The sequence below is a fragment of the Homarus americanus genome, unplaced genomic scaffold, assembly GCF_018991925.1.
Source record: "Homarus americanus isolate GMGI-L3 unplaced genomic scaffold, GMGI_Hamer_2.0 scaffold46973, whole genome shotgun sequence".
NCBI lineage: Eukaryota > Metazoa > Arthropoda > Malacostraca > Decapoda > Nephropidae > Homarus > Homarus americanus.
The window spans coordinates 533279-548259 of NW_024735516.1; the positions used below are offsets into that span (position 1 = coordinate 533279).

Genomic DNA, 14981 nt, shown 5'->3' on the forward strand with positions numbered 1-14981 from the left:
AGCACAGCAGCGACACACAAAGATATAATTACTGGTGGTAGACTGTCGAGCTCGTGCGTGGAAGACGACAGGTTCGGTAAACTATCAGAGTAACAATGCCCTGAATTTGTGTTGTAAGCATTGTCACTAAACTCTGAATCATTATTGTGTTTCAACGTCTGCAGCTCCACCCACGTGTCGGCGTCTGAACTAGCCTCGGCACTAAGCAGAACAACCTGAGTTTCATCTGCATCTTCTTCCGTGTAGTTCCTCAAACCCACATCTTGCCTATGTGACCGCTTCCTTTTTTTCTTTCTGACCCAAGTCCCCGACTTTATCATTGCCAGTAAATATGTTGACCGTGCCAGCAATACGTGAGGCAAAGTCAAGTCACCATCAATAAGAGGCAGTAAAACAATAAAAATACAATTATTAACACTAGATACTGGTAACAAACAGTAAATAATGTAAACACAAAATTATTCTAATTATCGTATTATAGTATACGTACCCTTATATGTTACACTAAACACATAATGTACATCTGTTTTCTTTTTATCATGATGCCTTTTCCTACAGCCTGGGCAAGGTAACGCACACAAAATCTCTCTCACTCACTCACTCTTACTCTTCATAATTTTGGGTACTGACAAATGCACACCTTCAAATGTCAAGAAAAAAAATTTTTTAAGGTGACTTGACTTGACCTGATCAAGTTACCTTACTTAAGTCATAATACTGTACTTGCTCCTACCATGAGGTGGAAACATTCCTGGGCAAGAAGGGTCTAAAGCACAGCAGAGAAGTGGGACACATACTGTACATAAAAAGTAAACAAAAATACTGCTGCTTAAACACACATACAACAAAAATATTTGATAACTAAAACACATAAACAACATGACATAAACAGCTACATAATGAAGAGAGATGAACCAAGTACCTGATATACAAAATAACTAACATATCAAATACACATAGTAACACCAACACAAAAATACTGTAGCAGAACGTCAGGTTATGTAAGAGAACATCCACGAGGCTACAGTGGTCATGTGGTAAAAAGAATGGAAAATATAAAAGGGATCGAGCATTGGTTAAAAAGTTCTCTCAGTAAGCTTGTGTGTGAGTGATCATGCAGGATAGATATTCATGGAGATGACTGATGCACCTACAATGTTACTCAAGCCATGAGCACTTCCAGGGTAACAGACCTAAACCCTCTTCTTGTAAATGGTAACTTCAGACATTGTGACACATGAGTAGTGGGTCAAGGGAGAGAAACAATTATTAGAGATTAAATGCAGCTGAGGACATGCTTGTGTTGTGGTCTGTGTTTACAATGCTAATCTTGGGTACAATAACTTATTCCTGTGATTAATGTATCTTAACCCCTTGAGGACAATAATCTAATCACATGAGTACATTGACTTTATCCTTTGAGCACAATATCCTAACCCTTCAAATACACTGGTCTATCTATCCGAGGATGATGAAATTGGTCCTCAGGGGATTAAGTTGTCATTGTATTTAAGAGAAGAAATACAACAGATGGTAGTCCAGGCAGAAAAGGAGGACATGAATACTGGGAAGATATGAAAGAAAGAAAAATTGGACACAAAGAGGATAAATGAACAACCTTGATCTAGATTATATACAGGGTGTATAATGGGATGTCAATCTCACTCTTACAGACTTTGAAATACAAGTGGTAGAGGACTAGCTAATGACAATGGCTGTTACATATAAGGATGATTCTATCTTATGACGAGAATGGGTACTCATGTCTGTGCCATATTTAATGCTGAAGACGTTTGATGTCAATGATCAGATGGATGGAATATTTTGTTTTCCAAGTGTCATTAGGCAAGCGGAGAGAATATTTAATTTTTCCAGTGTCAAAAGTCAAATGCACACATACAGTAATTTAAAATTTCATCCCATACATGTTTTGCAATGCATTAATTAGGTAGCTGTGATCGTGGCTCCACAAACAGGTACAGGATCATTCACCGAGTACTGGGTAAATAGCAAAGATTAAAAGGTAAATTACAAGAAACTCCTGGTATAACCCACACATCATATACTGCAATGCATAAATGTTCCCAATTCACAAATAGATAACCTGTTATTTAGGGCAGGACATTAAGTGGGACAAGCAATCATGTCTAGAGGAAATTAAACCCAATAAATTAAACTCATAAATTCCAGCAGAGGAAGAAGTACATCAGCCCTATAATTTAACTTTATGTATTACACCTGAAAAAATACTCACCAAGTTAAGTTGTAAAATCTGATATTCTTACAAAGGGAATGTTAATCATTTTGTATTGTTATGAAATTCCTGAATTACCTTTTAATGTCAGCAGAGGCAAATTGTAAGATATAATGATGGACAGCCCTACACCAGGAATATCACCAGTAAAAACAAACTTTTTATGTTGATGACCAATCATAACCACATCTAACAGAATGAGGCTTTTAACCCCTTAATGGCTTCAAGATCAAGGGAGAAAATGGATTATAAAGTTCTGTTAAATGTGATGGGAGGTTCTTTGCTTGTTATGCTACATCACAGTAACTTATTCCACTAATTTATCCTCACACCTGCTGACCTGTGAGGAACTCTCCCTAAGGAGGTGGAAAAGAAATCCAGGTCACCCATGCATCTCCAAGTTACAAAAAACAGATTGCATGGAATCAATCTTTCTTTTATAAGTGCTGAGATTCTTGAATGACCCATGAAACTTGTTTTCAGGATGTAAAAATAGTAGGAGGAGGAGGAGGTGGTGGTGGTGGTGGTGGTGGTGGTGGTGGTGGTGGTGGTGGTCTAGTGTCACACAAACAACACTCATCCTTAAAAACTCACAGTGCAAGAGGTTTCCTACAGGAAGAAAAAATTCATCCAGAAACAGGTGAGCACTAGCCGGAAATATACACCAGAGCAACACATTAATTTATTTCTTCATGAAATATTATGACTGAGCCCAACTGTTGGCCATCTGCTTCATACAAGAATGGAGGAACTGGCAGTATTCCCTATGGTTGATCAACATGAAATAGGAACCAGCAAAATATCTAGGGATTAATAAGTGATGAAAAACCAGGACAATACACCTTTGTAATCTCTCCAGAGGTACTGAAGAGGTGTTGACCTGCCAACACCTTAGGAAATGAAGTTGAACCAGTAAAATATCTCGTGGTCACAATTGTAATGTACGATCATTTGTCCTCACTGGCTTTTGAAGTCCTGGTAATTAATGGGTTTGAAGCCTTTCCCCACTAGGTGATAGGTTACAATCATTCATCAATACATTAGGCTGTTTTTACCAGTTGAAAACCACCTGTAGAATACTGTACTGTACACAACTTGGACACTGCCAGTGCAGCATTTCATATCTCAAGGATCAGTTAAGTCTCACCACACCACAAAAGCAAACTATATTACAATATCAATAATTAAAAGAAAAATGTGTAAACAAGTGAACACATAATAAAATACTAATTATTTGCCACAAAATGGCTTCTTTTTTTTTTATTTAATGTACTGTACACAAAACTAATCTTTTTTGTTTCACTCTGGCCAGCCGTCTTCTGTTATGAGGTAGAGGGACTGATACAAAGTGCAAACAAACATTTTCATAATTTACTGTCATTCATTTCCTCTTAAAATTTTGCAACAATTGTGTAAAAAAATCTTTAATGTAATTTTTTGTATGTTGCAGAAAATATTAATGTGTAAAATATCTAACATTTTGGCCCAAGTTCCACTTATAGTAAATAATCAGTATTTCACTTGAGAAGAATAAAAATATGTCCATAAACTAACACGTCAATCATTTACAAATGCCCAAAAATAAATAAATGCTAAGAGTAGACCACACATCCTTACCTCATTGATCTCTAAGAGGTCACCTGTTCTGGGATCAATAACCTCCCCAAAGCTTCGCCCGGCTATAGTACATTTGTTGAATGCCATAATGTTCTGCCAAAGAGAATTTAGAAAATTAACATCCATACTCTTATCATTACTTAATACATATACTATAAAATCAAATAATCACATCGTCATCCTTATGTAGGCGAGACATTTTCACCCAGTTATGCAATCTTTAAGAAGAATACATTAACTTACGCTATTCAAAACACATCCTCAAGAAACTTTTATTATGATTCACTTTATTTCAACTCTTGACACATTCTCTTAATTTTTGTCAGTTTATCTTTGAATTACAACCGACCTACCTGCCAAGTTATATATAAAAAAGTAAATGTATACCCGCATGCATATTGTTTATTAAAAATATCTAAATGTTAGTGCTCTATAGGTCCTTAGTGATACCTGTGTGAGGGTTCCAGTCTTGTCAGAGAATATATACTCTATCTGTCCCAGCTCTTCATTGAGAGTAGTTGTACGGGCTTTGGCGTGGGTGCCACTTGGTATGTAGCACATGGCATCATCCCAGTTGATCAAAAAGCTCTGCCACAATCGAATCACTTCCACACTGTAAGATAATAAATAAACTCAATTAAAGAAGAGATAGCTAAAATAAGCTTCAAAATTAAGTATTTTATATAGTACAGCTCTTCCCCGACTTACGATGGGGTTAGGGACCCAAATCCAGGTCGTAAGTCGGAAATGCTTAAATAATACATAGAAAATCTAAAATGGGTGTCTCTTTTTCTTCTCAGCACCACAAAACTCTCACTTTTAAGCTTGCCAGCCATTTTAAAGTGAATTACAAATAAAAATTTTGTCTGTGTAGTGACTTTGGGACTCTAAAATACGTAACTTGACCAAATTTTGGTACGACTGAGGCAGGTCGTAAGTGCGGGTGGTCGTAAGTCGAGTAGGTCGTAAGTCGGGGAGGAGCTGTACTTGGAAATTCTCGATCTAAACATTTTGTGAATCATGTGTTGTGTCTACCATTTTTCTGGACACACTCTAGGCCTAGTTTTGTCTCCTGTTGACTGAGATTGTGTATTAGATGTTGCAGTTTACCTGATCAGTTCAGCAGTTTGACCATTTTTGGGATACTTTTGGTTTTAATGTCCCACGACCCCCTTCTTACAGTAAAACCTTCAGTAGAATTCATTGACAAGACCATGATTAATGAGAAAGTCAATCATTCTTGAATTGGGTAAACTCTTCTGATTTGTCCTCTAAGATGGGTTAAATTATATAATGATGTCTTCCTGTCTATTTCAGACTGTTATTGTACAGAGGTCACAAAGAAAATTACAGTATGAGAGGGCTCTCTTTGGTATGATTCAACTTTAAGTTCTCTTTGTAGTGCGGCGAATAGACCATACTATTTCACAACACATAATTTTTCGTATATGAGAGTTGCAACTCTTAACCACTGAATTTATATAGTCTTTAAAATTCAGTTTTGAGTCAAAGTACACTCCAAGATTACTGACAGAATCGACAGGACTAAGTTGTATTTCCCCAAAGTTGAAAAGAGCCAAAATCATCTGTGATGTTTTGCCATCATTCAGCTTACCAGTAATTTTATCCCAAGCCATCCAAATCTTAATATCAGACATCAAGGATTTCATTATCTCCTCTATGTCTTCAACATTTATTATTTGCACAAAAAGCTGTGTATTATTGGCATAAAAATGGTAAGCAACATCATGAGATACAAGACTACTGATACAGAGTGTAAACAGCAGTGATCCCAAAACTGATCCCTGTGGAACTCCAAACTGCAAATTGACTGTGTCTGAAATAGTTCCACCAACCATTACACACTGAGGTCACTCTGACAAATAAGACTAAGTAGTGAGACTGCATCAAAACTGACACCAAATGACCAAATATCCTGAAGTAACAGATGATGATCCACCATGTCAAAGGCTGCAGAGAGCTCAAGGAAAACCAGAAGGGAGGACTTTCCTGTGCATGTGTTTATTATCAAATCATTATGAGTTTTATATTCGGCAGTTTCAGTTGAATGCTGCTTCCTATAGACTGACTGGACCAACAGGATCACTTCATTTCTCTCTAACAAAGGAAGTTCCACCATAGCACACTCTATGATCTTTGAAAAGAATGGGAGATTGGAGACCGGACACATTTTCAGTATTAAGACCAGGTTTCTAAAAAGTGGACGCAATAAAGCTTACTTCTCCGATAGCAAAAAATTACCAACTGCAAAGCTTTTATTGATAATTTTACTAATAAAGTCTACAGCACATTCATAAGCAAGTGATACCTTAGTTACATTTAAAGGATCAAGACAACAAAAAGTCTTCTTCCGAATCCTTTATATAGCGCAGAATATTGTTCACCCCTACAGGACAAATGATGACAGAGATGTCTATGGTGTACAGATAACTTGGTTGAAATTCAATCGAAAATTCCTCATTCAAAGAAATCCAATCAAGGTCACTTGTACATGATATCTTTGTCATAAAAAAAAGAGGAAAATATAAGGCAAGCTGACCATCTGAAGTGGAAGAAGGCACAGTAGTTCCAAACCTCCAGCCCATTCATAACTGCAAAAAAATTTTCTAACCACTACCACAAAAAGCTTCTTGAACTTCTGTCATACAGTACAGTATTCAACTTTGTGTGCCCTCACTAAACAAACAACAGTCCTACACACAGTCATATACTCTGATCCAGTATGTTCTGTTCGCTGCTTGTGCCATTCAATAAATGTTTTCATTAAACATATACACATACATACAATGGTTCTGAAAACAGTATTGTGGCAACTCTGAACTCAAGCTATGACCTCTTAGTGAACACACAACAAATTTCATACTTCTATAATTAGCAACTACTAAGGAATTAACACAAAAATATGTCCACAAAAATGATCACTGTATTCCTTCCTCTTATGTCAGGTGGACAGAACAGAGGAGAACACTCACCTAACATATAGTGAAATAGGCACCACGGTGTTGAGGACAATAGCGTAAGAGAAGAACACAAGAAGCGCTATCACAGTCGCACCACCTGCAGGGTCTGTTGGTATGAGGTTGTCCCACGGCAAGTACACTCTGAAGTACTGTCCTGAAATAATACATTGATGTGTACAGTGCTGCAGATACATGTATATACTGTATTAGATTTTTTCTTTCACTTCTTCAAGCCTTTTCCAGAATTGAGAACAAAAAGACTCTCATCCTTCATTAACATTTAATACTGTCATAAATATGTTCTGTTATTGTATTCCCATTACACAACAACACCCTAAATAGCTATCTGCTTATCCCTCTTATTGCGAACAACACAGCATCACACATTACATTTTTGAGGTATTAGCCTTTAAAACATGAGGTTTACATATGTTCTCAGATAGTATTAAATTGCAATATACAAGACTGACGTACACTATGATGTACTGGCCGGCAAAGCATAAGATTTATAAACATTTGAGCACAGATAAAAAACTAATGTTTACAATATTTTTGTAATGTTGTCCAAGAAAATATGAAATTTACTAACATTTTGAAATTTTTGCCTGTAAAATAAATTCATCAATAAAAATGGTTTGGCCATCACAAGTGAGGATGGTGGCCCTAAATCAACTCAGACTATTTTATTATAAGGTGTAGGAGTTGCTGCCAGCACAACAATCACAAGCTAATAATAAGAACTGTGTAGCCCAAAAGTTGTTTAACTCTTATCCTTAAGATTTTTATGAGTACAGCTCCTCCTCAACTTATGACGGGGTTAGGGATCCAAATCCATGTTTAAGTCGAATTGGTCGTAAGTTCGAAAATGCTTAAATAATACATAGAACATCTAAAATGGGCGTCTCTTTTTCTTCTCAGCACCACAAAACTCTCACTTTTAAGCTTGCCAGCCATTTTAAAGTGAATTACAAAAAAAATTTGTCAGTACACAGTGCAATCACTAACGTCGGGACTCGAAAATACGTAATTTGAAAAAATTTTGGTACGACTGAGGCGGTCGTATGTCCGGGTGGTCGTAAGTCGAGTAGGTCGTAAGTCGAGGAGTAGCTGTACTGTACTTATAAGTTGTTTTAATCTATTTATAAAATGTTTTATGAAACTACACCTATAATCTGTTGAATTAAGTCTATTTATATCCCACTGTACTTTATAAGTTGTGTAAGTGTACAGTGCCTATAAACTGTTTACCTCTACTTATAGATTGATTACCTGTGAGTGTCTCCCATATACCACAGGCCACTGTGCAAAACAGGCACATGGATAGAAGAAAAAATACAATCTGAAAAGGAAACTTGTGTTAGTTGATACAAACATAAGAACTGATAAAAAATACAAAGTTGCCAATAATAAACATATTATTACCTCAGAGTTGTAACTTATTGAATATATTTTTTAGACAAGAAAAAATAACTCCATTGCTTGATTTGTATGTATAGTAATTCAGTATCATACTAATTGAAATAATGTGTGGTTTAAGCAGTTCTCCTCCACCCTATCATGTACTACACGGGGATACCTCACTACTGTACGTACTATCTGTACCATACCCAGTCAGTTGTTAGAGTGTGGAGTAACAACATTATGGTATCAACACAACCATCAGTATGAGATAATTCAGGATGATTATGTTGGCTATACAATATGGGGTACAATTATTTTCATAAATAAGTAAAAAAAAAATATTTGCAATGTTGTTTTAAATATGAATTCAAATGTGTATTTACTATTACTAAACTTACCCCTAAAATAATGAAATTCAACAATCTATCAATGCTTGTGCGTTTGAACTTTGTTTTTCCGGAATTCATCATAAGTTTAGTATCTTTGCCAGCAAATACAACCACTCCATAGCACCACTGTGTGTTGCGCAGTATGCAGCCTCTTAGAAGGATTTTGTCATTATCCAGTGGATGTCTGAAAGTGAACAGGAAACAATTAAAATTTGTCTATATTAAATAAGTTACAGTAAAACATCAAACAAATGCACTAGATTAATGGTTAACTACTAATAAAAAACAACCATGGAACATGAAAGGTTCCCACAGCCCCATGAAAGTTCCTTCCTCCCTCTTGCAAGTTCTTCCTACTTCAGTACAGTCTGGCCTGTGTCAAGAGCAGCACACACTCCTTTGTTGTAATTCCTTCATTCTAGCTGTTGTAGCACAACAAGGCTCCAAAATATCCCTCAGACAAACCTGTTGCTTCACCCACCCCGTGTTAGTAGCTGGTACTTCCCCCAACACCATTCAACATCACAGTGTGTGAGCCAGCAGGCTTATTACAAGTCATTCCCTTACTATCCATAATAATATACAATACAGTGATCCCTCGGTTAACGAACGCCCCGGTTAATGAAATTTCGGTTAACGAATTACCTTCCATAAGAATATTTAATTCGGTTAACGAAAAAAATTCGGTTAACGAATTCCTTAAGAATTTTTCCCAACATATTTTCGCCTGCTTTTGCCTGCTCACCAGCTGTAGTATTAATCCACCAATACAGTAATCGGTTTTAGGGCTTAATATCGTTACCATTTGAGTAAATATCAAGAAGGTTGTACTATTCAATAATTTTCCAAGTCTTATATTAAAATTTTTAGTAATTTTAACAATTATTTAACATAATTGAAGTACAGGGTGTCATGATCGTAATGACGGCTAACCTGTTAAACTAATGATCCATATTACGCTTACACGTCCACAAATCCTTCTGAGTCTCCCAGTGGAAATGTCCTCCGTTCTCTCTGTTTCCTTGATGACGTCATCGAGATGTCGTAAGTTGTTGACCGAGTTGTAAACTCTTTCTGCTACCCTGTAAACCTTTTTTTTCACCTATGATTAGCAGAAACTGATAATCATAGTGAAATTGTGGTAGGAAGGTTAACTGAGGAATTAGTTAATATTCTCAAGGGAACCTTTTTGAATCTGCTGCTCGGGTTTGTAGCAAGGCGCTGCGTGTTGGGACCTGTTGCCATCCAACCTTTTGTGATCAATTTATTTCTTGCTTTTGATAGCTCAGTCAGAGCATTGTTTGTAATGATAATAGTAGGGAATGAAACTGAGTTCGTAGTCTCAGTTTCAAACGTCGGAGTGTTACAGCAACGTAATTCAGTGAAATGGTTAAGTAGGTGGAATCCGTGACTTTGGCGTGGGTGGAAGGCGGCGGGCAGTTCAACCATCAGTAAGCCGCCACGCTTCCCACCCACAGGTAGGTCATTCCACCTTCTCCGGGTTGTAATTCGCCATTTTTAAGTAATTTGACCTGATTAATAGTTTGATTGCGCAAGGGTTAAAGCAACGTAGTTAATGTGCTTTGAGTGAAGTATTTTATGTCCTTGATGTCCCTTTGAAACGTTGAGTTTGTTATAAACAGTCAGTAAGCCGCCACGCTTCCCACCCACAGGTCCCTATCGCAGCCTAGGCCATGTCTGTAGCATGGATGACGCATCCACTAGTCTGGGGAGATGTCTGAGGTCCAGTAGAATCGGTTATCCCCGTGAACCCCGACCGTCAGAAGCTCCACTGCCACCTATGGGCCCCATAGCTGGCCAGTATTCCCCTAACGCTATGCCCACGTGGTGAACCTGGATCGTCAAGCCCCCAAACAACTGCCAGCCCCATCATTGGTAGATGAGTACATAACTCAGTAGGGCTATTTGTGTGGCGGTGTTATCCCAGCGGAATTATCAGAGTGTTGGAAGGTGTCACTTGGTGATGAGACTCCCCTGGCGGCCGCTGGAGTATTGCCCCTGGGGCATTGAGTGTTGTACTGGCAGGTGCCACTGGTTTTAATGGTGCTACAGTGCTGTGAGAGTTTGTGTGTTTTGGTGTGTGTACACCCGGTAGTGGTGTAAGTAAATTGAGCCTGAGGGCATGGTACCAGGAGTTCCTATTTTGGGTGCATACAGCGTCTTTTCTGTAACCATTTTTGTGTTTCAATAAACGGTGTATTTGTATGTGGGTCTATGATTCACCTATAGTATTCACCGTTGTTCTTTCCCTAATACTCGATACTATAATTACATGTACCCATGGGCATTCCTCTCGCGTCACGCTACCAGGTCAGAGTATTAACGTAAATTGTTGTAAGAGTGCCAAGCCCTTAAAAGGGGGCAACTTGTGTTGCGCGCTCTTACAAGGGAACTAGTTTTTAGCGCGCCAAACAGCCACTTGACTCCCCCAGAATGGCATCAGTTTGTGTCTCTGCTCAGTGGAGGAAGCATCTTGCTTGAGACTCTCTTGAACATTAACTATTTTTATGTTTTTATAGTACAATTATTGGTCATTCTGAAATTTATTTTACATATTAACAATATATAATGCAGTGCAGTGTTGATTTAAAGAAAATAATCTTGAATTACACCAAGTGAACTTAAAATTTTATGGGTGAAATGGCAGCATGAAGCATGGGGTAATTTCTCTTCCACCCCCACTTCCTTCTCTTCTCCCTTCTCCTAGGGTTACCATATCTGAACATTAAAAAAAGAGGATGCTCCAGAAGACATCCCCCCGCCCGACACACACTTTGGCGCTATGTAACCTTGAAGCAGCCGTGAATAAATTTTGCATATTTGCAAAGCCATAAGAAAAAATAGTATATAATTTCAACATTTCATTTATGGCTGGAATAGCACTAAATACAAAAACAAATTTAATAATGCGCGTGGCTGAAGAACAAGGAAAAGCAGTACATGGCACTACAGGCTAGCCCAAAAACTGCTAGCAGCTAAGTTGACAACACCGTACAGGAGTACGGTACACGTGACTTATCAGCTGACGAAAACTGAACGAGATCTCTACTGTTTCCACCTCCCCTCTCTCACAGTCTCTCTCCCTCGTCATTACAGTTTCATGTTTTTTTTCATTGGAGAAAATGATGAAAGCTGAAATTCCGGACTTTTAAAGAATTTTAAAAATTACTTCCGGATGAAGATTTCGAGACCTAAATGGAGGACATGTCCGGGAAACTACGGACGTATGGCAACCCTACCTTTTCCTCCACCCCCACTTCTAATTCCTATCATCATCATCATCATCAACCAGGAGCATCCTACATGTACACCACAAAGTAAGTGTACTTTACTGCATTTTTTTTTACGTTAGATAATTTTCGGTGAACTGGAACCAATTACCCAAAAAATCCATTGAAACAATGGTTTCGGTTAACAAACGACCTTCTGGAACGAATTGTGTTCGTTAACCGAGGGACTACTGTATAATAATACTGTGCATAATAAAATTTGCATACCAAAAACATATGAACTGGTAAAGTGAAATCTTTTTGCTCTGTTCTTCCTTTATATGAAGGAGGAAGAGAGAGTAGTGCAGTACAATACAGGTATCCCTCGTTTAACGATGGGGTTGTATTGCTGAAAAACCTATCGTTAAGGGGAATTATCGCCAAAAGAGGGATAACAGTAAAGCATGGAAGGTGAACAACAGGTTCAAACGGCAGAGCGGTAAACACTGAGTACAGTTCTCCCTCACTTTAAACGAGTTCGTTATAAATTGTTACAAAGTTAAACAATTGACTTATTAACACCAAAAAGTATATATAAATGATGTGGTTCAGAGTTCATCTAGTATTTAGTGAGCACAAGGTGAGGCTAATGTGAAAAAAATTCAAATTGCATACGTCAAAAATTAAAAAAAAATGCTATGGTAAATATTAAAATTGATACTGTACATAGCATACCATGAAATATAATAGCACATATTCAGTAAACCCTTGATAACTTGGAATATGATAACTCGTAATTCGCTATAACTCTGAATGGCAGTAAAATATTCAACTGTAAATTATTTATGAATTATTTCTTTACATAACTTGCAATATTCAGAGATATGATGACACAATCTTGAAATGGCATAATACGTGTGACCCTCATAGGATGGGTGGGAGACTCTATACCCCCTCCACCTCCCCTCCCACGTTCAATGTGATAACTTCAACACATGAAAGAAATGCTTATGCGGTATTCCCTTCATGTTTTTGACCTTATAATAATTTTTTTTTCACATTCTGTATGAAAGATTGTGTGTGCATGTAACAGATGAGAGAGAGAGAGAGAGATATGAAAAATAAAATTTCTCAGTGTTAACTCTGGTGTCCCTCTGTTTCACCCTTATTTCGTGACCATAAGTAGTTGCTGGTAAATTGGTGCTGTAAGTGCTAATAATACAAAATTGTATTGTACAGTACTGTACTGTAGCGCAGAGGCCCCCCCTCCCCCCCATCACCTCTGACACCTACCACATGACGCCACAAACTTGAATTATCCTCATCCTTTTCCTGCAGTGTTGTAAGTGTAAATATTTGTGTAAGTTTTCTGACTATGGTAGGTTAATTTGGTCAGAAAGTTGGGTATTGGGCTGAGACAAAAGACCGGAGGGAAAGTGCCTTGATAACTGGGAAAATTTGATAACTTGAAATGGTTAGAGCCCAATATATTCCGAGTTATCGAGAGTTGACTGTTTTATGTACAAAAAATGATTCCTTCCACACTCACACCATCCTCTGGGCGATGTGACACAGTTCAGCCAGGCAGTCACCCAGCTGACTCAGAGACGTGTGTGGCTGTGGCCGCGCTGCTCTGTGTGTATGCCATGATGTCACATCAGGGGAGGGAGCACAGCTGGGCTGGCGACACAGTTACAGCCCACTGCCTCCATACATACGCATCCATGCTTTTCATCTTTCTTATTTTATAGTTTTATATTATATTTTCTTTATTTCTAGGCCACAATGAGTATTGTAATGATTTTTTCACAACTTTTATAGTTTCATTACATGTAACAATGGCAACATGCACAGGCATCTCACAGGCTACCTCGTCCCTAGTTTTTCCCCCTCCCCAGCGAGTCAAACTATTACTAACGTTAAGCGAGAGAGGGTATCAAAAAAAATTTTATTGCTAAAGCAAATTAATGCTAATTGAGGGATACCTGTACAATATATGGCATTAGTAATCTAACCTTCGACCTTCATCCACAATCCTGACTACCAACACTAAAAAAATTTTGTCCACCTCATGTAGTGATGAAATGTGTCCTGTGTCAATGCATTAGTTTTACTCAATAATAAACCCTATGAACACTAGACACTGGACAAACATCCCAGCACCACTATGAACTCCTTTTTTTCCCAATTACTGGAAAAAAGTGCAAGGGAACCTGCACAAAGTGAAAAGCAATCCACTTACATATTGCCCTCCCAGTGTAGGGCTCCATCAAACTTGTTGAGTTGATTATTTGGAGGTTCACAGCGTATCTCCCCTCGGAACACTCCAATAAGACTGTCATCCTGTCCCAAGTCTTCTGTCTCTGGCAGACACTGCTTACATTTAAGGTTTGTTTCTCTGCAAATTATTAAAATAATTCTTTAACATTTCCAATTCATGACAATCACATAATATACAAGCTTGATAATTTTTTCTCAAACAATCATGAAAACCACCTTACAATAAATTTTATGAAATGATGTCCACACTGTACATTACCTGTCAAAATTTTGAGTGGGGAATAATAAATATTTTTTTTTAAGATCATGATAAAACAATGCAAACAAAAGTTTAATTTAAATTATTTACCAGAATTACTAGTGTACAGTACTGTACAGTATAATGTGCCATGTACAGTAGCTAAAACAACTATCTGTGCATACTTTGTGGGAAACAATATGAGACCATGGACGATAATACAGTATTGGTATATGAGGGCTGTCACTAGTGACACGTAAAATTTCGGGGCATATTGATCCCCACCTGCACAGATACAGGGTAGTTGTTTTAGCTACTGTACAATACATTCTGGCAAACACAGGAGTCAGGGGTGTCATTTCAGATTTTGCTGGGGGGGGGGGTCACCATTACATGCAAAGAGTAGGGGTCAAAATCTTGCTCTACTGTGGTGCCTCTGGGTGGTGCTGTAACAGATGGAACATGTTCCAACACGTTTTATATTTTCAATTTGCATTTGCCAGGTGTGACCGTGTGGCTGCTAGCAATATGATTTACTTCCTTGCTGCTATTCAGTTTATAAATGATAGGCAATGGGAACGATGAAAATTG

The 14981-nt window shown here is 37.8% G+C and overlaps 1 protein-coding gene across 7 annotated transcripts in view; it reads right to left on the reverse strand.

Annotated features, from left to right (window-relative positions):
* Window positions 1–14981, reverse strand: part of LOC121871254 (phospholipid-transporting ATPase ID-like) — a 179389-nt gene that overhangs the window by 39186 nt on the left and 125222 nt on the right. For 6 of the 7 annotated variants that reach the window (XM_042373466.1, XM_042373465.1, XM_042373463.1 and 3 more), the window contains 7 exons: window positions 14115–14270; window positions 8652–8826; window positions 8122–8191; window positions 6865–7006; window positions 4322–4484; window positions 3872–3964; window positions 33–311 (listed from right to left, as the gene is read on the reverse strand). In XM_042373466.1, the coding sequence (XP_042229400.1) occupies window positions 33–311; window positions 3872–3964; window positions 4322–4484; window positions 6865–7006; window positions 8122–8191; window positions 8652–8826; window positions 14115–14270 (1078 nt within the window). The remainder of the gene's footprint in view (window positions 1–32; window positions 312–3871; window positions 3965–4321; window positions 4485–6864; window positions 7007–8121; window positions 8192–8651; window positions 8827–14114; window positions 14271–14981) is intronic. The other variant, XM_042373464.1, reaches the window with a different exon arrangement.